The following is a 23,026-nucleotide window of genomic DNA, read 5'->3' as shown; positions in this document are numbered from 1 at the left end:
AATGAAAAATAGTAGTGTAAAAAAGGAAAAGAAATCTAATTCACTACACAGAAACAAATAAATGACTATACAAAATATCAAACAACATAAGGAAACCAGATTAGGGCCAAGACCAAGGGTGACATACAGCTAGAGTAGGGTGTGGGCCAAGCATTAAGCATGCTTCAGAAGTAAGTTCCTGTCAATGATGGTGAATAGCAAAGGCAGACCTAAAGTACAACCTTGGTGTGGGGTAGTGTTACAAGGGGGCCAATAATTGACCAAATTAACAAGTTTATTAAAAAAAGGGTAAAAAAGTAAAAACAAAATGAGGGTACCAGAAAAATATGGGGGAGGGGCTGGATCCGCCCCTGGTGCACGACACATAATTTTAGTAGCACCTAACCCATGCATTAATTTTCTATTCCAGTAGAACGTAGTAAATAAAGAAGAAACTTGCCGGAAATACCGGAAATAATAAATGCAACTTTCTAGAAGCAAAGGGCAATGATCAGAGATGAAAATATAGCATGATCATAAAAAGCCAACCAAAGTTTCGCGAGACCGTGCAAAAATACAAGATTAATTTTATCGAAATCACGTAAATAGAAGCTATGCCAAATAAACATTATTTATTCAGTTGAATTATTTGGCAGTACTTGGGATTCAATTTATCTTACATTTGTTAAAAGGCGCCATAATTTCGTGCTGTTTTTGTTGAACTTCAAAGCTAGTTATTTTACCAAAATATGTACACTTCTTACTGTACAATTTATAACACAAAGTTTATTTTTAGATGGATTTCAACTTTTCTTCTGTTGTTCCTACTGCAGCATCATTTACTGTACCTCACGCTTCTGTCAACTTCAAGCAGTCAAAGCAGTAATCTTGTTAATATACTTATTATACATTTATAATAATCTATTAAAAATGGAAAAGATTTTTATTTTTCAAATAAAATTGTTACAACAATGACTAGGCAGTACAGTCCAATTATATTCATAGGCTTGTCGTTCTTTAATTTCTGTTGAACATGGATATCCAATTGCATTGACGTTTTGAAACATCTTCAGCATCATAATCGGTGATTGCTTATGAGTAATTACGTCACTATTCGAACACCCTCGAGATCTCCACTCTGTGTTAAAGCGTATATCATGCACTTTATTGATGTGTAAAGGTGCAAGCCAGGCTCCCACAGACACATCTTCACTTTTATATTTTTTTAAAAGTTCTGCATTTTTGACAATATATTCTACTAAATCCTCGGAAAGTAGGTAACCACCACCTTGAGCATATGGTAAGTACCTATCACACAAGTTCCAGTCCTTTTCTTTCCAGGCGCCTTTCCTTTGGACATGGGCATTACCTTTAAAATATCCGAGGTACAATTTTTTACTGGGCTGCTTTGCTAAGAGATTGATAAGTCTATCAATGAAAACGTATGAGTCATCATCACATTTCAGAAGGTATTTGAAAGATGTATTTTCTAAAATTGATGAAAAGGCGCCTAAAGTTTTGCTTGTTAATAATTCATATTTGTCTTCAATATTACCCAGAACTAACAAATCATTATATTTTTGTTTTTCATCTTCAATGCCAGGCTCTCTTGATACAACAAAGTGTAGAGAAATATTTTCGTTCAAATTTCGACCCCAGGTTTCTCTTATAGTCTGTCTGTGGTTAAAATTTTCAGCCTTGCTTATTACCAAAATTGCCAAGAATATGTGTCTCTCATTATTTCTACCTTCCATGTCAATAGTATTTGGCATTAAAGTCAAGCAGATGAACGTACTGGTAGCAAATACGAAGCAAATACTCATCATCCAAATCCTCCATTTATACAGCATTTACAATTCAGATTGCCTAGAAATAAATAATGTTAGCAAGCAGTAATGGGAATGCTTCAAAAAAGTTACTATAGACTCTTTTCCTTCAATTCAAAAACGTTGTTATCCCTTTTCACGTTTTTCTTACTTGGAAATTTCTAACTTTTTTTTCTTTAGTAGAGAAGCCTTTTCTCAGCTGTACGTGATAAAGGAGGGGGGAATTAATATATGTTTTTGCTATAAATTATATGTGCATAAAACATTTCCTTTGAAGAATAAGCAGAAGTATTTTACAGCTCAACCAATCATTGAATGGTAAAATTATAACACATAATACAAATATGTCCATCCAGTGGCGGATCCAGAGGGGGAGCGAGGGGGCGCCCCCTTTTTTTGGATCAACCTCTTTTGCCCCCCCCCCCCAAAAAAAAAAAAAAATCCTGAACCCGCCCCTGTGTCCATCCAAGTCGTAAAAGATAATGAAAAAGAGGAATTACCTTACATACAAAGAGGCATAGAGCCCATAAATCTGATGCTACTAATTTAGCATTGAAATGTCTGACATACTTAAGCACACAAGAGTTTAGAAAATACCATTAAAGGAAGTTGCTAAAATAATGATAAAAAAATTGAAAAAGGAGAAATTTCATCCATTGAATTATAATTTATCAGAAATATTAGGTGGATACTTTTTCCAATATTTCTGTTACTGACAGCTGTAAAATTAGCACGTAATAATTTTCAAGGTAATTAAAACAGGAGATAAAAACTTTGAAGTGATTTATTTTGCAATGCCAATTTCTTTTTTTATTCAGATTTTGGGAGAAATGTACAATATTCCTTGTAAATGTCACTAGATTGATAAGACAGAAAATCTTAAAAAAAATATATCATAATCACATCCAGCACCAGAGTAAGACCAGTGGGGTCGTCTAGCGACGCCACTGTCAGTTGTATGAATATGAGATTTCAAAAGATAATATAAGGAATCTGATGGTATTAGATTATTTTTATTTTACAGAGATGTTCCATTCTATGGAGCTGTTAATATGGGAGATAGCTTAATGACATAACCTTCATATTTTCCACAAACTTCAACTTTAATTGTTATTGAAACTCACCACTTGTACTCTCCCAATTCCAAAACTTGTATTAGGGTAGCCTATATAAAACTACTGTACAGTCTTCTGTACTCCCAAACCACGCTTTCAGGTTTTAAATTTTTGGCACCAGCAAACTATTATAAAAAAAGCAACTACTTGAGCGAAATTGTCCAATCCCCCCCCCCAATAATTTGTAGAAAAAATTATTAAGTAACTTTAAAACTGTTGATCACTTTGAATTTACACTTCACTCTTTACTTTATGCAGATCATTTTTTTTTAGTAAGTCCATCCTCGTTCTTAATATAAAAAAAACTCGAAAAACAAGGGTGCATTACACTTCCTAATATGTTCCACATCATTATTTTACAAATATACCACCTTCAAAACCTTAACATCAAGTAAATAGGTGATCTTAGTTAATGCCTAGTTAATGGCAAAATTCCGAAAATCTTCTATACCGTACTTCCTGTATCGCCATTTTCACTCAGGTCAAATTTTTCCCCCTAATAGTTAAGAAACTTTACTTCCAACAAGAAATATTTTTTCTTGAAAAACATGAAAAAGAAATCATAGAAAAGGAAAAGAAGACCTAGTACTTTTTATAATAATTTTTGGTACGTGTATGATATAGCCCACACCTAATATTCTTCATCTAAGTAGAACCTAAGTAAAACCACTTTTGTGTTTATGTATGAAATTCACTAGAATTCACGTATGAAAACCAGTTTCCGTATCAAAACCGGAATTCATGTATGAAAACCGGTTTCTCTGACCATGAATGCAATTCATGTTTGCGATCTGTATTGAAAGCAAAAGGATGTTAAAATGAAGATTTGGTATTTGCCAAAGACTGAAGAAGAGGCAATTAGATTTTTCCAGGATAAGGGGTTGTTGCCCAAAACAAAACAGTGCATCAATGGACACAACATGACTTTACACTTTGACGAAAAGCCTCGTTGGAGGTGCATGAGTAAGGCATGTCAGAAAGAAACTGGTTTGCGTGTCAGTATGTGGTTTGCTTACAGTAGAATGTCATTCGTTAGTGCAAACCATTTCATTTATTTATGGGTTTACGAATCGTTGTCTAAAGCCTGGTGTGAACGAGAGCTTGAAGACAAACAGTATTGGATTAACTACCTCCGTGAAGTGTGCATGTTTGTTAATAAAGTATTATATTTCATCATATTTTGTGAAATTTCATTAGGATTCAGTGTCAAAGAAACAGGTTCTACTACAATGAAGATTATTAGGCTGGGGCTATATCATACAAGTACCTAATATTCGTACTGTAGCTACATAGAACAAACCGGTTGTAGTTTAGTCATAAAATTTAGCAGGGGGGGGGGGCATCAGCTCTAGCAATCATTTAAATTTTTGTTTTTTACTTCCAATATTTACATCAAAACTCCAATATAGCTCCAAATTTTCTTATTTGTATTTGAAACGCCTAATAAGTGCTGATAACAACCTATCCCTTGCGTTTTGGATTCACATACTAACCCACAAATGTAGAACTACCTTTAGGCTATGTACAATATCATGCTAACTTCTTGCTATTTTAGCTTTTCTAAATATTTCTTTTAACCAGCTAAAAAAAAATAATTGACATAAATGTACTGAGGATTATTACTGTTATTAGTCGCATTTCATGTAACCTCAGCGCTACTTTCATGACATTTATCTCTGCATCAGCCTACTGTACGAAATATCTGCTGCAAGTAGGATAAACTGAATCCGAATAATATATGCATAGTTTTCTGACAATTTAGAAATTTTATGCTCACATAGAACTGGTACCAACCCATACTCTAGCCTTTAACATGCAGCACTTTGGAGACATAGCTTTGCTAGGTGAAGGGAATTTTAGACAAAAAAAGTCAGTGCCCCCCCCCCCTTCTGAAAATGATACCACCCCATGCCCTGATTTACACACAAAAAAAACATTTTTTGTAATTTTTCTAGATTTCTTTTTTTTTAACAAAGAGGAAAGTAATTTTCAAATTCTAGGTGTCACTTTTTCTCATCAAATTGGTATCCCTGGTAAGTTTTAATCAATGTAAGGTTTCTACCGCAATGCTGCCAAGATTTGTTCAGATTTTCTGGATATCCTTAATCAAACAGTGCTCAACAAGTCAGTTAATTCACACATTTTTTTTTTTTTTTTTTTTTTTTTTTTTTTTTAATACTTTAAATTAAAAATACTGTCACTATTTCAAATGTAAGAAAACTTCCAGGGGGAATTCTCCATGGAGGAGAATTTCCGCAGGGGTGAGGGGAAATTTGTGTGCCAAGTTTTTTCATTAGACAACTCCCTTTTTTGTTATTTATTATTTAAAAAAAAAAAAAAAACACAAAGTACACTTTTTGGGTGCTATGTGGCAATTTAAGATTGTCTTATTAAGCTAAATTTTTAAAGAGCAATTAAATATAAAAATTAGTTTATAAATGAATCCATAAATAAGCTCTCTATGATGTCCCGGCCTTTCCGTTCCAAAAATGTCACCCAAATTACGCATTTAGTGTACTATGTGGCACTTCATGATGGCCTTATCAAGTCTAATCATAAGCAGCACAATAGCGCTGCCTAAGAAAAGAACAATGTTGACACATGTATTATTTATTTGTTTCTTTCTTTGTTTAGACAAGGGCACTTCGTACCAAAGGAGTTGTCATAGAAATTTCAAAAAGGGCTCATTTCATTGGAAATTCGAAGGGTTTGTGCCCTTTTTAATGGACAAAAGTGATTGGAAGGCAACTAGCACCCCTTCCATGCCCACCATTTCCCCAAACACATCCAATCAAAATTTCAGGATAGCCATTTTGTTGAAAGTAGTTGAAAAATCTGCAAATTATGTCTTTGAGGAGGACCTCCCCCCCACAGCCCTCAGGGCAAGGGTTGTCAGTTATGCCCTGAGAGCATAGGCTGTAAGGTTTTTGATAGAAAACGGTGTCATAGAAACTTCAAAATGGGCTCATTTGATTGGAAATTCAAAGGGCTAGTGCTCTTTTTAATATTCGAAAGTGATTGGAGGGCAACTAACCCCCCTCTCACGCCCACCATTTCCCCAAATGCATCCAATCAAATTTTGAGATGGTCATTTTTTTCAGCGCAGTTGAAAGTTCTTGAAATTAGATCTTTGAGGATGACACCCCCCCCCCCCCCACAGCCCTCCAGGCTAGACCCCGGAGCAGCGCCAAAAAGTCGGCGGCGCGCCGCCGAAAAAAAATCTTGCATCAGCGCGCTGACGCCGCCGCTGATTCTATCGGCGGCGGCGTCACTAATACGCCGCCGGTATACTTTTGTTTTTTTTCGCTCTTTTTTGGTTATCGATATCGACCACCGGGCTTCAACCGTCATCCCGGCTAATCTGTTTCTTAAAAATGAATACTGTCATCTTGGGCTCGCCATGTATATCGGTTCATAGGAAGGAGAAGAAGAAATTTTTCTTGAAACAAAAATTCTACCTTCCACTTTAAAATTCTGTTCTTTCTGAAGTCTGTTCATTTTTCTTTCTGATTTTTCGGATGAAAAGAGGTAGGTAAAAGAGCATTAGGCAATTCAGGATGCTGTCATAGGCAGCGCAATCGATCTGTCTAAGTAAAGAACAATGTTGTCAAAATGTATTATTTAGTTATTTTTTTTTCCATACCAGGGCAATTTGTATCGAAGGATTTGTCGCAGAAACTTCGAAAAGGGTGCATTCGATTGGAAATTGGAATAGCTAGTGCCCTTTTTAATAGTCGAAAGTGATTGGAAGGCAGCTAACATCCCTTCCACGCCCACCCTTTCCCCAAACACATCCAATCAAAATTTTAAGATAGCCATTTTGTTCAGAGTAACTGATATCCAGATAGAAAATATGTTTTTTGAGGAGGTTACTCCCCCACAACCCTTAGGGCAAGGGGTTTATAGTTATGCCCTGGAGGTATATAAGAACAATGTTGGCACAATGTATTATTTTTTTTTTCCTTTAGACCAGGGCACTTCATATCGAAGAAGTTGTCGTAGAAACTTCGAAAAGGGCTCATTCAATTAGAGATTGGAGTGGCTTGTGCCTTTTTTAATAGTCGAAAATGATTGGAAGGCTTGACATTTTTATAGTAAAGATCGATGTGGGTATAATGTATTATTTTGTTGTTGTTGTTGTTTAGACAAGGGTACTTCGTATCGAAGGAGTTGTCGTAGGAACTTTGAAAAAGGCTAATTAGATTGACAATTGAAAGTGCTGACGTCCTTTTTAATAGTCAAAAGTAATTGGTGGGCAACTAATCTCCCTACCCCCCCCCCCCTACCAATTTGCTTTTATTTTTTAAAAGTAAATGTTGCCTTAAGATTAAATCAAAATGCACTATGTTTATGCTAATTCCCAATAAGGTATCTCAGCAGTATCCCAAGAACGACTGAGGGTATTATGTTCAAACTTTCAGGGTTTCTTCTGCTCTTAAAATTTGACCAAATCAAAATAGCGTAAGTGTACCCAAGCTATCAAAGAAAGTAAACAAATTTGTTTGCGAATGTTATCAAGTTTTCCATTTCAGGTCCACTAGAGGAGGTATGAAACTAAATTAAACACTACTATTTGTGTCCAGATTTGTAAAGTACATAATTTGTACTTTACTGACAAAAATACGAATGAATATGCATTGTCAGTTTAATATACATATACTGATATTTAGTAATCAAAATGTTAATACTATTTGATTTATTAAAGTTATAAAAGTGAAAACATTTATATTTTTTCATTAAAGTAAAAATCATGTTCTGGTCTTGGGAAGACATAGGGGGTTTTGAACCCAACTTATATTAGTTTCTTGTCGTTTTCAGTTTGAGTAAGTTATCTATTGTTATTTTTGTTCGTTTTCGGTTTCATTTATGTCTCGATGATGATTTTAGGTTGTTTCCCGCTTGGTAGATTATCTAGAGCTAGTATAGAAATATATCTATAGAAATGAATTACATTTTTTTGCACAGTTAGCAGAGCATACTGAAGTTGAAGTAGCCTTAAACTTTGAGTTTAAACGTTATAACTTGACCACTTCTTTCAGAAAAGAATTTCGGAGGGTTATTTCGTGTTGATAAGAAAAGAGGGTAAAGGTGCGGTTTAGTTCCTCCTGTAGTGTAGGGCGCAGGAGTCCTATGGCGAAGGTGCAGGTTTGTTCTCCCTTATAAAACAACTTATTTCAGCAGATACAAAGAAGAAGCCCATTTGCAGCATTCTGTGGGACCCCAAGGTCCAATACTAGTATCAGATCCTGAGAGTGGCAGTTTACATTTGTCAAGTTCTGGCTGTACCGGCCACATGTGCCCCAGCTAAACGGCTTTTTAGCACAACAGGACTGATAGTGACTGCAAAAAGATCAATGGCTCCAGGCAGAGTGAACAAACTCACTTTTGTTACATCAATTGTAGCTGAAGTGATGTAACCGCTGATTTAAAATTGTTGGTGTTGTTAAGCCATGGTATCTGATTTGTATACAGTGTTTTTTCGATGTTGTTATTTGTTTGTTTTTTTTTTAACTTCCTTTTCGTATGTATTTGATGAACAGGAGATGTTTGAACTTCAAACTTTGAAAGTTATACAAACATTAGCCCAAATCATTAACAAGAAGGAAATGACTAAACACGGGATTTTATAGGAACAATGCGATGTTAAACATAAACACAACATAGGTTTCCCTGGGTCTAGTGGCTAAAAATGAGAATTCTACTTGGTCTGATTGACTGTGAACATACACTTTCCGCACAGCCCAACAAATTCCTGTTTTTTCATATTGTTCTTGTATGTTTTTAGCCAACCATTCAAAAATCCTTACTAAGATCGAGGTTGAACGTGCTTGGTGGAGTGGAATTTTTATTATTATTTTTAATAAGAAAAATCGGCGCACCGCAAAAAAAATTTGGGCGCGCCTGGGGGCGCACCGCCGCCGATACTGAATCACACAATTGTCGCCGTCATTCCGGCGTGGCGCAGCTTCGTGGACTACTCCAGGCAATGGTTGTAAGTTATGCCCTGGGGGCATATAAAGTTTTTTTTTTTCATAGAAAGCGTTGTTGTAGAAACTTCAAAAAGGGCTCATTTGATTAGAAATTGAAAGGACTAGTGCCTTTTTTAATAGTCGAAAGTAATTGGAGGGCAACTAATCACCCTCTCACGCCCACCATTTCCCAAAACACATCCAATAAAATTTTTGAGATAGCCATTTTATTCAACATAGTTTAAAGTTCTGGAAATTAGGTCATAGAAGATGACAAACCCCCCAAAGCCACCTGGGCAAGGATAAGGCTTCAACAATGGCAATTTGAAGGGTGTACTTTTTAATTTTTGCTAAGACATCATTTTCAAATCACATGCAACTGAATGACGCAATGCAAGGAGCTGTTGGAATAGTACATAGTTCAACTGCAAGATTTATTCTCCTATGATGGGCATGGGAGTTGAAGGAAGTTAAAGGGGGATATGCATTTTAATATTAACGGTAAAGCTTACAAAAAAGCCAAGCTTATTAAACTCACCATCACCCACCCAAAAGCTTGTTTACAGTACACTACTGTTGTCTGCAGCAACCATTGCTGACAGTCTTAGTAAAAGCTGAATTCAGTACTCAATTTATTTTTGCTTGATGCATGTGTACTGTTTATTTATGTATTCTGTAATGTTTCTAAATTTAACTGAGTAACGTCTTTGCTAAATATTAAATTTATTCATAGTTGCTTGAGAAAAATGTCCTATTGAAGAATTAGGGAAGGCACAGGCTATCTTTACTTTTTAACCACTTGGCACACCCCCCCTCCTGCATCAGGAGGAAGAGAGCATGCACATGTGGTCCCAGGATTAGGAAAAAAGGCTGCTACATATTCTGTAAATTATTAATTCAGAATAAGCATGTCTGTAGCTCTCAACTTTGATGTGTTTGATAACATTATTAAACATATAATTTGTATCAACTTTATTTGGTTATAACAGGCTAATAAAACCAATAAATGACAGGACTCCTTGCTTTCTTTCTTTGGCTCAGAACCAACCTCAAAAAAGCAATGGAAAGTGGAACAAGAAGAAGAAGGTATTGAAGTGGGATTTGAATCCATCTGTGTTCTTATAGTAACACAGTAGCAGAAAGTTAAGACAATCTTAACAGTGAAAGCAGCTCAACTTTGACCAAATTAATTAACAACTGTGATCCAATTAACAGTTCAGTCTCTGCCTTGGCTCATATTTGTGATGGCCTGTTTTAACAAAGACTTGATTTTCCCTTAGACTTTAGTTGGGAGAAACTTTGGAACAGAATCGTCAGAATTTTCAGACATATTTGAAACACATTTAGGCTTGTGTTTTCACAAATTTTCCAAGAACCCTTTCCCCACAGGTGGTTTTAGAGAGAAGGGTTGAGGAGGCACTCGCCCCTAGAGCATAAATTTTAGGGGCGCAAATTTGAAATAAATAATATAGCATTTATAATCAGTTTGTAGTTTTTGAAATTGGATCTTTATTGAAATAAAATAGAGGCTGTAGTTACTTTATGTAATATTTATATAATAATACTTAATACTTACTGTAAGTATAAGTAAATTAAAGAGGACAGAACTGCCACTGCTTTCCCCTGAAGGATAGTCCATGCTCATTGACTATCCAGATGTAGACCCCCTCTTGCCCCCCCCCCCAACAAAAATACTGGAGCTATGCCCCTGAGTATGACTTGTATGGTCCTATACCAATGAAATTTTAAGCACCCATTAGAATTGAGCATGTTTTTCCATAAAAATTATAGCAAACATATACAGACCCCCTAACTGAGGTCCCTCATCCAAAACATAGGACCTCAGACTAAGTCCACTGATATCTTATAATGGATCTCAGATAAGATGCTGAAAAGGGAGCCATTTATTTTATTGGATTTTTATAACCCTAAGTTTCTTTATATAAAAAGGGAGTTCTAAATTTAAGCTATAGAAACTTCTAGTATTATATTTTTTTTTACATTTGCTTCATTAATAACAAATCAATGGATGTGAAAAAGTGATTTAGCATTACAAGTTTGGGACCCCTAGGCTGTATTCTATGCTATCATGTTGGGTGACACTACCTTCATGGTGATCATTGCCTGTTATTCTTGTGAATAAATCATTCTTAGAAATGAAGTAAATTTTTGAATAAAATGTCTTGTAGGTTGTTGCATCTGAAATCAAGAGTATCCATAACTTTACAGACACTTGTAGCAAAAACAAAATGGTGTTGTTTATGGTTTCAGGGTGTAAGATAAGAATAGATTTATTACCAAAAACAGCTATCACAAGCCCAAATGTCTCTGTGTGTGTGTCATCTCTCTGTGTGTGTGTTGTCTCTGTGTGTGTTGTCTCTGTGTGTATGTCATCTCTATTTGTGTGTTGTCTCTGCACTTTACAATTTGCACTTTAGCATCAATATACAAAAAAGAACCAAAAACAAACAAGAACAAAAAAATATAAAAGAGTCAATGTCACTATATATATATATATATATATATATATATTATTTTTTGATTTTCGAAAATTCGGTTATTTTATTTGTCATTCTTTTTATTTTTTTACATTATAACCTATAAAGTATTTTATAATTATGACCCATATTTATGACTTCTGTATTTTGTATTTTCTGACTGCTACCTGTTGCGTTTTGTTACAGTGGTTATGTTGTTATTGTATTATTTTGTTATTGTTTTTTTTTTACTAAGACATGCAAGTTTGGCCCACTAGGGTTTGTGATAGTCTTTTTGCCAATAAATATCTATCTATCAGTAGGCAAATTTCTGAGACTAAAAGGAGTGTAAAGGAGATCCACAAAGGCAGTATTTAAGATGAGAGACAAGCCTTATGAGGACTATTTGAAGGAGCTGAAATCTACACTGGTTTAATAACGACAAAGAGCTGATATGCTTATTAAAAATAAGCTTATTTCACAAGCCCCCCCCCCCCAGTTCATTTGCTAATTTCCCAAAATATTGGAACTGAAAGGAGGGGACATTTAAAGAAGCTTTTCAAACCAAAATTTGACACCAACAACAGTTTTGCTCCTGCCAGGTAGTAAACCCCCAGAATAGTCTGTCAAATAAAACAGTCTCAGCACCCAATAATGAAGTGTTCAAGAAGGCATTGGATTTTGAATGTTCCTATTCCATTCATTTGCATTTGATGTTTAATCATTCACATCATCAAGTATAGAGCATGTAACAGATCATGACGGATCTTAATTTGCTCCAAAGTCCAAATTAAGGTAGGTCTAATTAGAAATCAGAAGAGGGTTAACATGGAAGCTTGGCAGAACTTTTTCAGAGTAAGTATCTGGCCCTGGATTCATTACTGAAAGTTTCATTTTCCTAACCTAACCCCTTTCCAATATACCAAAAAGTAGCTAAACTAGAATTTTACCCTGGCTTTAGTTCTGAATATACAATTCCTGTTATTTGAGTAGAATTTTAAGTCATATGAATGTTTTTTCTTTCAAAATTTAGGAAATGTATTTGCATATCTTTAAAACCTAAGATCTATTTTGCAAGGTTTCACTTTTATGGTACACATATTTTTAAAGTTCATCAAAGGTCAGAGCCCTGTAGAGGGAGAAGGAGTGGATTTAGGTACTTCAAAATACTTTCCCAGGACATACTTTAGCCTGTAGACCTATCCATAAAAGTTTAATTTTCCTAACCTATCCCCTTTCCAAAATAGCCAAAAATAGCTAAAGTAGAATTTTACCAAAATGTTTAATCACTTCACTGATAACATATTTTCATTGTTTTAGTAGGCTAGCCTATTATCTTTCAGTTTTTATATATATCTTGGGGGTATATTTGGGACCATCAAGGGGAGGGGGCACAATGTCAGTTGTATGAATATGAGATTTGAAAAGATTATATAAGGAATCTAATGGTACTAGGTTATTTTTATTTTACAGAGATGTTCCATCCTATGGAGTGCTAATATAGGCTAGGGGTAAATATTTACCAAGTCATATTATTGAGTAACAACTAAAGTGAATATACCATTTGATGCCTTTTTTTATGCTGATTATGAATATAATAATCATTTCTACCGTAAATGAATTTTAGCCCCCCCCCCCCCCAACCTAACCAAACCCCCAAATGTGGAAATATATATCCTGAATTGACATATATAGGGGGGGGGCTAAAATTCATTTCCAATAGAAATGATGGTAAAGTTCTACCAAATCATATTATTGAGTTAGGAATAAAGTGAATACACCATTTGATGCCTTTTTTTTATGCTGATTTCGAATATTATAACCATTTATATCGGAAATGAATTTCACCCCCCCCCCCACTATATATGCCAATTCAGGGTTAGGTTAGGTTGTAGAAATATATACCCTGAATTGGCATATATAGGGGGGGGCTGAAATTCATGGTAAAATTCTAGGTCAATATCTACAAAATCATATTATTGAGTTAGGACAAAAGTGAATACACTATTTGATGCCTTTTTTTATGTCAATTACGAATATAATAGGGTAAGACACCCAGTAGTCGGACACTTTAATCACTTTGAAAACTTTTTGACATTTAAACTACTCTAATTACTGTATTATACCACCTAGAAACTTAATTTTTGTATCAAAAATTTCTGAAGAATTTCTGAACAAGTAGGTTACTAATTCAAATAGTTTCACTTGTACAGCGCCTCCTATTTTTGAATTTACTAACAAGTGACAATTCTGCCTAAACTCAGACATACAAATTGCTCATTGTAGAAAGTGATTAAAATAGTATAAAAGATTATGTCCGAGAATAGGCAGGTGGCCAACTACTGGGTGTCTTACCCTAAGCATTTCCAGCGGAAATGAGTTACAGCCCCCCCCCCCTATAAAGGCCAATTCAGGGTTAGGTTAGGTATATATAGGGGGGGGGGGCTGAAACTCATTTCCAAAATAAATGATTATTATATTTATAATAAGTATAAAAAAGGCATCGAATGGTGTATTAACTTTATTCCTAACTCTATAATATGATTTTGTAGATATTGACCAAATTCTACTTTAGCTACTTTAGGCTATCTTTAGGAGTTTGGTTAGGAAAATGAAACTTTTAGGGATAGATCTAAAGGCTAAAGTATGTCCTGGGAAGGTATTTTGAAGTACCTACCTCTACTCCTTCTTGCTCTAGAGGGTCCTGACCTTTGATGACCTTTAAAAATCTGTATGTTATAAAAGTGAAACCTTGTAAAATAGATCTTCTGCTTAAAACAAAGTCCAACAAAATTGTTTTCAGCCTCACAACTTTGCTCAATCCTGATTTATAGAGTTTTAAAGATATGCAAATACATTTCCTAAATTTTCAAAATTAACCTTGATATGGCTTAAAATACTACTCAAATAACAGAAATTGCATTTTCAGAACTAAAGCCAGAGAAAAAGAATCTAATAACTGAAAATTAAGGTAAAATGTTGTTTTATCAAAATTTCAATAGGTATAGACCTGTCATGTAGGCAAATTTCAGGATCTTCTAGAGGGAGAAAGAGAGGAGATAAGTACCTCAAAATACCTTCCCAGGACATATGTTAGCCTGTAGACCCATCTCTGAAAGTTTCATTTTCCTAACCTCACCCCTTTCCAAGATAGGTAAAAGTAACTAAAGTAGAATTTTACCTTCAATTTTAATTGTTATAGAAACTCACCACTTATACTCTCCCAATTCCAAAAGTTGTATTAGGATATATAAACTAGGCCTAGGCCTACTGTTCAATCTTCTGTACACCGAAACCACGCTTTCAGGTTTTAAATTTTTTTAACTGGTAAACTATTATAATAAAAAAAAGCAAGTACTTAAACGAAATTGTCCAAACCAAATTCCATTTTGACAAATTCTGATGACATCTAGCTTCTAATATTTGCTATAGTTAGCTTTTCTAATGCCCGTCTTTTAATATGAATCAATTACTACGGGCAACACATAGTTCTTTAATATAAATTCTTAGGAGTTATGGGCAATTGTATTTCTTAGTATGGGATTCTAGGTACCGCTACAACCCGAACTTTATTATAATAATTTAAATACTTTAATTACTATTGTCTATAGTTCGTTCTGTAATATATTTTTTCTAATGGTCATTTTTTAATAAAATGACATGCATGGACTAGATTTCCACCAAGCCTTAATCAAAAGTTTGCTCAAAGTCTATGAAAATGAGAACTAGAAAGAGCGGGATGTAATAATAAACTAATTTCTGAAAGTTTAATACAAGAGTGAAAATTTGATTCACACCCGAAGCCACACTGTTCTTGTGTTAATATTACTTAATGTAATAATCATAAATTTTAGTGCAATTGTCGTATTTTATCGCCTAAATATAACCTTAAGGGCTAGGCACACGTAGCTGATTTCGGGAACAGATTTCAGGATCAGTGGACAAACGAAAGCGGTAAGAAAAATTTGGTTAAAAGAAAAATTTATTGCGCAAAATTTTCAAAACAAAAAATCCTGGACACAAATAGTCAACTGGAGTCTATTAATAGTTACTTGATTAATCTTAGCTTAGTTCTCAGTTGAATTCTCAAGATCAGTAGTCGGGTCTTTCACCACAGATACCTCTGGCTGACTATTTATTTGTATCCCTCTTTTTTGGTGATGATCATGATGAAAATCAGCGCTGATTTTGTAAATCTGTTGAAAATTTTTCAACCTCAAATCGACGCCGATTTCCTTTAAAATCGGCGCTGATCCTGAAATCAGCTACGTGTGCCCAGCCCTTAAGATTTATTTTGTTTTCCATGCGTGTGCTTTTTTGATCCCTTTTCATAGAGAGTGATATCGCAGAAATATTTTTTCATTTTTACTTGTTTTTTCTACTCCATCAGTTATATTCATGAGTATCATTCTTCTTCTTCTATTTAACAGCAGGCGGGCTTTTCAGTAACACTATTTAGCCCTTTTCCTTTTGCTTCACTCTGTGGGCTACAGAGCTACTGGCTTGATTGCCTCATATTTATTAGATATATTCAGATATCTTTCAGCAGATCTTTCGACTCTAGGAGTTCAAATATAAGATGATAGATGTCGATTTCTATACTCTGTGTGCAGGTATAGTTGGCTAGGCTCTTGGCTGATAGTGGGATTTTGTGGTGTTTGAAGTATTTTAACAGTTTAGAAAGCAAGGTATGTTGTGCAGACGTCAGCATATTACATTCAAATAGGCAATGGTCAATTGTTTCATTATTCATATTACAATGCCTGAAAAGAGGGGACAGGGGAATTGAACCACTTGAATTAGAAAGCTTATATGAGAATAAAAGGAAATTTAGTCCATTTGTTCCAGAACGAATTCTATGATAAAATTTAGAAAGATACTTATTGGGAAACGGGAAAAGGATAGGATTAATCTTATTAAAATTAATATCTGATAGCCTCCATCGGTAAATATCTCTAATTGGGATTGGTCTCCCACTTGGCTGGTCAATATTTATAGAATTTTTTGCTATTTCATCAACCTGATGATTACCACTTATGCCAGAGTGGCTAGGAATGTACTGAAAGTAAGTTTTTATGCCACTTGAAGCAAGATTATCAATAATACTGAGACGATGATAAGTGTCAATGTCCAACTTATATTGAGGAGCTGAGGCCAGCAACTCAAGGCTTGATAAAGAGTCGGAATAAATGATAATATTATTCGAATTTTCAATCAAAGATTGGTTTTGCTTAAGGTGTTCTAATGCCATGATTATGGCATTTAACTCAGCAGACATTATAGATAAATTATTAAATAATCTCTCGCCCATTGCAATTTTCAGGTGAGGAAGGAAAACACCACTTGCAACCTTCTCATTCATTTTTGACCCATCAACAAATATTTGGAAGTGATTTTTATAGGTAATTGTATTAAGTTCTGCAAATTTTTTCTGAACAAAAGCAATGGGGGTTAAATCTTTATTCCATTTTGAAAATTCAGTATTTATTATGGGAAATGACCAATTACATGGAGGGGATAGGGGGAAAGTAGGTGCAATAGACTTTGCTGGTACAGGGAACTTCTTTTGAATATTGGCATACTCATCTGCAATACCTCTATACATGGCTGGATTTCTTAACCAATTATGTAATGTGTGTGAGCTATTTGATTCAATTTTTGTAAGATGTTTTATCAAGAGAAAGCTACGTCTCTCCCTTATTGTTGTTAATCCACTCTCCATAAGCAGAAACTTGGTGCTTGTGGGTTTCCTAAGACCAAATATGAGACGTATTATATCATTTTGTGTTGTTTCAATTTTTTGCATCTGGGTCTTTGCACATGCACCATAGACAATGAGCCCATAGTCAATATGGGGTCTTATATGTGATTTATAAAACTGGAGTAAGGTTTTCTCCTTACAACCCCAGGGTGTGGAAAGAAGTCTTTTTAGTATATTTGCTTTTCTATAACATTTTTTTATTGTGTTTGAAATGTGGAGGTGGAAATTAAGTTTTTGGTCAAGCATGAGACCTAGGTAATTAATATTATTATCTTCTGGAATAGTTGTTTTATTTAGAGTTAGTTTTGCATTAACATGGTTTCGCTTCCTGTGAAATTGGATTATTTTTGACTTGGTGGGTGCAATGGGTAAATCTGAATGTTGAGAGAATTTTTCAAACTGGAAAAGTGACTTTTGCAGATTTGACTGTGCTATCTGAAAGGTGTTGCCAGATGACCATAGCACCAGATCATCAGCATATTGTAGATTCGTGTGGGGTAGGTTCATGTCCCAGAGATATAGGGCAAATAGGAGGCAACTGAGGACTGCTCCCTGAGCTAGGCCTTTGGATATTGTCTTTTGGGGTGAAGAGGCTTAACCAACACAAACAATGAAACTTCGCACTTATATGAAGGATTTAATAAAGGATACTAGCTTGGGAGGTACTCCAAGGTTTGCAAGTTTATTTAAAAGGATTTGGTGGTTCACATTGTCATATGCTCCTTCAAAATCAAGGAAAGCTGCCACTAGGATATTATTTTTTGAGAAAGATTCATTTATTGCATTTGTTAGCAAAATGAAAGCATCTGTTGAGGAGTGGTATTTCCTGAATCCAGTTTGAGTGTGTGGGATCATGTTATTTTTCTCAACAAACCAGAGGAGTCTGTGATAAATCATTTTCTCCATTATTTTCCCCATCACAGGTGTAATCATTATGGGCCTATAAGACTCAGGGTTATCTTTTGGTTTATTTTTCTTTAGGATTGGTAGGAGGGACGAACATTTCCATATATTGGGGAACCTAGAGGATGCCCAAGCGTGATTATAACAATTTAGCAGTTCTTGTTTGTATGAAGGTGTGAGATTCTTTATCCATGTAGGGTGTATATTGTCATAGCTGCTGCTAGTTTTGGACCTAATATGATGTATTGCATTATTCAATTCCTGGATTGAAAATGGATTAGTTATGTACTCGGATCCTGGGCGTGGTTGGTAACTAGGGTTCATAGGAATTGTCGACAGATTGCTTTGATTGTTTGATGTTAGCTTATTAACAAAAAGAGTTGCAAATAGGTTAGCCTTTTCAATATCATTGTCATAATGGGTATTATTATGTATAAGCTCATACAGGAGTGGGTTGGGAGAAGTCTTTTTCCCACATATGTGGCTTATGACTTTATGTATAATTGGCTCATGCGTTTCTCTGGATAGATTATTTGCAAAATTATTCCAGTATTTATATTTAGCATCTACTATAGTCCTTTTTAGATTAGATTCTGCTTGTAATTTTTTTAAATATGTAGTAGGTGTTGGTTTTTTTTATGAATTCTGTCCTAGCTGCCTTTTTTATCTTCCATTTATTTAGGCACTCATTTGTCCACCATGCTTTAGGACTTTGTTTAGGGACTGTTTTCTTAGGTGTTGTCCTGGGGATAGTATGATTAGCTGTATTTATTAGTAAAGATGTCAAGGCTTCAGCATGTGTGTCAACTGTTGTGTTAGAAATGCATGAACTTTTGGTGAAACTTGTAATTTCATCATTTAGCTTATTTTGGAAAATAGACCAATTTGCTTTAATGATGATATATTTGGAGGTATGAGATGAAGTTTCAGCAGGCTCATTTAGGGAGCAAACTATAGCAAAGTGGTCTGTACACAGACTATCAATTTTATTTATGTAAATTTTGTTCAAAAAATTTAAAGACACAATTTGTAGGTCAATTGTGGAGAATTTGGCACTTTTGGGGTTAAAATATGTATTTAGGTTTGGAGGGGTAGCAACAGCTAATTCATTATTATTTGAAATCATATGCTCAATAAATTTACCAGCTTTATTTGCTGGTTTATTCCCCCACAAAAGGCTGTGGGCATTGAAATCACCACAAATAATGATGTTTTTTAACATATTAGAATTATTTATATAATTAAAGAAATCCTTGGCATCTGAAGTTTGGCCATTAGGGTTATAAAAGCTTATTATGTAGGTTTTTAAATTATTCAGCCAAACACTTATACCAATTACATCAACATCATTTTCAAAATCTGGAAAATTGATGCCACAAAATTTTATATTATTATTAACTAATAAAGCTACACCACCTCCTTGTCTCTCTGAAGATCTATCCTTTCTCAGGATAGTGTATCCCAGAGACTTAATTTGTTGATTTTGGGTTAAATGAGTTTCCTGGAGGCAAGCAATATTAATGGAATTATTATTCATAAATGATATTAGTTCATTTAGCTTATTTTCTGTGAGTGATCTTACATTCCATTGGAGTATTGATAAATGTTGTGTTGTTGATTTATTCTTCATATGACTGTGTATCAATGTTCAGCTTTGTTAAAAGTAAAGCAAGATCTTTTTTTGCTTGAATGAGCATATCATCTGGGATGTAGATTTTTGCCAATTCTGCAATAATTTTTGTTTTCTGTAGTTGATGTATGTTCATGGCCTGAACTGCATTACAGTTTAGAATGAATAAGCATATATTTGGGGATTGCATTTTTGGTAGTGCATCCTGTTTGTTGGTTAAGGGATTGATTCCTGGTAGTGTTTCTGGTTTGTTTCTTCTTGAAAGGGAGGGACAGGCTGGCCTCATCTCACCGGAAAACGAGGCTTGCTGGCTTGGTGATTCTTTCTGATAGGGATTTGAGCTAGGGGGCTTAGAAGATATAGTTTTGTATGGGGTGCTTGATGCATTTGGGACATTTGACTTGGGGGTTTTGGTTGGTTTCATTACAGGCTTTATTTGGTATTGTTGGGCAGCATTTGCTTCCATTGCTGCAAAGGGGTATGGGATGGCCTTCTCTGTTGATATTTGGAGTGTTAGAGCTCTTTTCTTGTATGCAGGGCATAATGATTTATTTGTAGATTCATGTGGACCTTTGCAATTCATGCATGTAGGCTGGGTGTTTTTGCAAGTTGTCAGCTCTTTAGGATGGAAAGATTTACAATTACTACACTCTTGGAGAATTTCATTGCATTTGTTTGTCGTGTGTCCCAGTTTGAAACACTTCTGACACTGAATAGGCTTAGGTTTGTATTCCTTGTGTGGTTTGATTTGCCCAAATAAGAATAATTTTTCTGGGATATCAATTTTATCCTTTAGTGTGAATAAGAAGGATCTACTAGTTTTTAGGCCAGTAGAGTTAGGTTTTCCAAGTTGGGTAACATCCTCAACTGGGATTGTGTTTCCAGCCCTATCTGAGAGGCCTTCTTTTAACTCCTGAGTAGATATCTCTGGGGGAACATTGTAAACTACAATTTTTATTGGTGATTGTTTTGGGTTCCAATTAGATGCAATAATTGGGATATTCAGAAGGGATTTAAGGTTAATTATTGTATCTGCTGATTTCTGATCTTCTACAGCTATAAGCAGAGATCCATCACGGTTAATGTTAAGAGAGAACATTGATTTAAGCAATTTAAAAATTGCAACTCTTAGTGCAGTAATCAATTTTATTTCAAAGGGGGTAGTGGGTGTAATTTGAAGGTAAATTCGTAAGTGGTTGGAGGAAGGATCTTGGGCAGGGAGAGGGTAAATGCTTTTAATTGGGGAGATTTTTTTCCTTTTTTTAGAGCTTCTAGAGAGGACCTCTTGAAACCCATTATCATCATGTATGGTTGCATTAGGACCTACAGCTATCATTGTCCTATTCTCCGAATTGAAGCCATCATTAGAACTTTCAGATAATGTGCTTGACCAGCCAGGATGGGTATCTTTCACTATGGAATTTGATTTGGGATCTGGGGGGACGTTTTTTTTTGGAGGACTTCTGAACATTGCCTATTGGAAAAATCTTTAAACACAAATATAAAACTAAAATAAGAAGGGAAAATATATGATATCAAACCGTCTGCACTATACTATGGGAATGATAAACACCACAGTATAGCCCTGAGGATGACTTGAGCAGGATAGGTTTGGTACAACTACTGATTAGAAGCGATAATAATCAAGAAAATATATTTAGATTTTTTTGTACGGTTGCTGTTGTTGTTGTGCTAGCGTTGTTATCGTATGTGCAATCGTATTATCATGATGGATAACACGATTTATATACCTCTTGTTCTTCTTCCAACCTATTCACGATACAAGATTCTTCGTATTACCTTTCGGGATCTCACTATTTTAGCTGACGTCCAATGACTCCATAGTCAGTGATCCCGGGACCGTTATCTTTCAAGGGGTGGCTCACATTCACCGCAGTTGGTTTGACGGTGGATTATAGGGTAATCGGGGGCGCTGATAACGAACATTGGGGTGCACAAGTTCACACTCATGTAGAACATGGTAATTTTAGCCTCTCAAGTCAAATTTGGCCTATAACGATGTCATACCGCTCTTGATTTTATTTAAACGATAAAATAAACTGAAAACTTTATAAACTTGACAAATTCTGAATCCTAAGAGCAAGTAATTTCACCTTGTTTTTTTAGTTTTCCCCCAAAACCTTTATTTTTTTGTTAACCCTTATTTAATTTTAAAACAAGGTTTTTAAATATACTTTTTCTTAGTTTTTTCGATTTTTCTGAAATATTTTCTTACATAGGTATATTTTTTTATGATTTATTTGAATTCTGCTTGTTATTACAAGTCAAACCATGTACCTCTTTTTAGAAAATATTCATTCTTGAGCAAATATTTATTTTTTCTAAATGACGTCATAGCTTTCAGAAATTAGCCTACAATGACCAGGTTTTTTTAATTTTTTTTAGCTGTTAAAAAAATGAAAACGAATCAAACCGCTCATCTTTCGAATCATCAGATTGTCTTCTACACGTTGCTAATAAAAACAAAGTCGAGACTAGAATCTGTAAGAATATATAAGCGTTTGAACAAGGAAATTGCCCTCTCCCAAAAAAAGAAAATTTTCTGAATAGTGGCGTTTTACTCGAAATATTTTCAAGACAACCTATGATTTTTATCTCACAAAACGATATATCGCTCTTTCTTGAATCAAACCATGTATTTACATTCTGTACAACTAATATTTTTAACCAGGAAAAAAAAAACAGATGCCTAATTCTGCAATCGCTTGTGCGAATTTGGTATATTTTTTATGCTTTATTTGAATTCTGTTCGTCATTACGGGTCACACCATGTGTTTCTTTTCCAAAGAATCTTAATTCTTGAGAAACTATTTATTTTTTCTGTAGTAGTAGATACAATCTGGCTTATGTAGACTCTATACGAGCCCCAAGGTGGCAAAGCCGTGTGAACATGTGGTGCAGAGGTGACTAAGTTTGATTTAAGATACTATTTTCTTTAAATCCCAGCATAGCAGGGGCCAATGATCCAATCGGTTCGCGGCCATTGATGTAGTAGCTGGTAAATTTCATGACCAGCTGAAAGTAAGGTTAAAACGACTGCATTAGCCGTTTAATATCAAAACAAATAAAAAATCAAATATTTAAAACTGAACATGAAAGGGTGGGTCAAATCTCTTTTTTTTCTTCATCTTCGTCTTAGGACTCGTTCTGATTCACATCGGAAAGTAGGCATTTTTGGGGGACAGCTTCAAACTTGCATGTGCTGTCACAGAAACCTATTTTGGAGCATTTGCAGTGCGAGCCGCACCTCGTGTTGTCACAGTTGCAAAAAGAAAGCGATGCTAGCCCATGCGCCATCGCAGAAACTAGGTCTGGCTTCAGTTCATGATCTTCAATTCTCCAGCC

The 23,026-nt window shown here is 35.0% G+C and overlaps 2 protein-coding genes across 4 annotated transcripts in view; one reads left to right on the top strand and one right to left on the bottom strand.

Moving 5' to 3' along the window:
• The window catches only part of LOC148949679 (uncharacterized), a 30,893-nt gene extending 29,939 nt beyond the window's left edge, over positions 1–954 (top strand). Inside the window, exon 5 of the mRNA XM_089093663.1 lies at positions 776–954. Within this exon, the coding sequence (XP_088949789.1) occupies positions 776–865 (90 nt within the window). The 3' untranslated portion in view covers positions 866–954. The remainder of the gene's footprint in view (positions 1–775) is intronic.
• beta3GalTII (beta-1,3-galactosyltransferase 6) lies at positions 930–15,564 on the bottom strand. 3 transcript variants are annotated; one of them, XM_089093666.1, is made up of 2 exons: positions 15,419–15,564; positions 930–1,845 (listed from the first exon to the last, which is right to left on the bottom strand). In XM_089093666.1, exon 2 carries the CDS (start codon positions 1,827–1,829, stop codon positions 930–932), a length of 900 nt encoding a protein of 299 aa, XP_088949792.1. In that variant the 5' UTR covers positions 1,830–1,845; positions 15,419–15,564. The 3 variants fall into 3 exon arrangements, with proteins under 3 accessions (XP_088949792.1, XP_088949793.1, XP_088949790.1); XM_089093667.1 differs by lacking the exon at positions 15,419–15,564 and adding an exon at positions 14,725–14,861; XM_089093664.1 differs by lacking the exon at positions 15,419–15,564 and adding an exon at positions 14,577–14,686.
• Between the last annotated feature and the right edge of the window lie 7,462 nt (positions 15,565–23,026).

Source organism: Artemia sp. Qi Xiang Cuo, chromosome 8, assembly GCF_049724085.1.
Source record: "Artemia sp. Qi Xiang Cuo chromosome 8, ASM4972408v1, whole genome shotgun sequence".
Taxonomy (NCBI): Eukaryota; Metazoa; Arthropoda; class Branchiopoda; order Anostraca; family Artemiidae; genus Artemia; species Artemia sp. Qi Xiang Cuo.
Note: the sequence above shows the minus strand (reverse complement) of the source record. Positions and strands in the feature narration are given on the sequence as shown.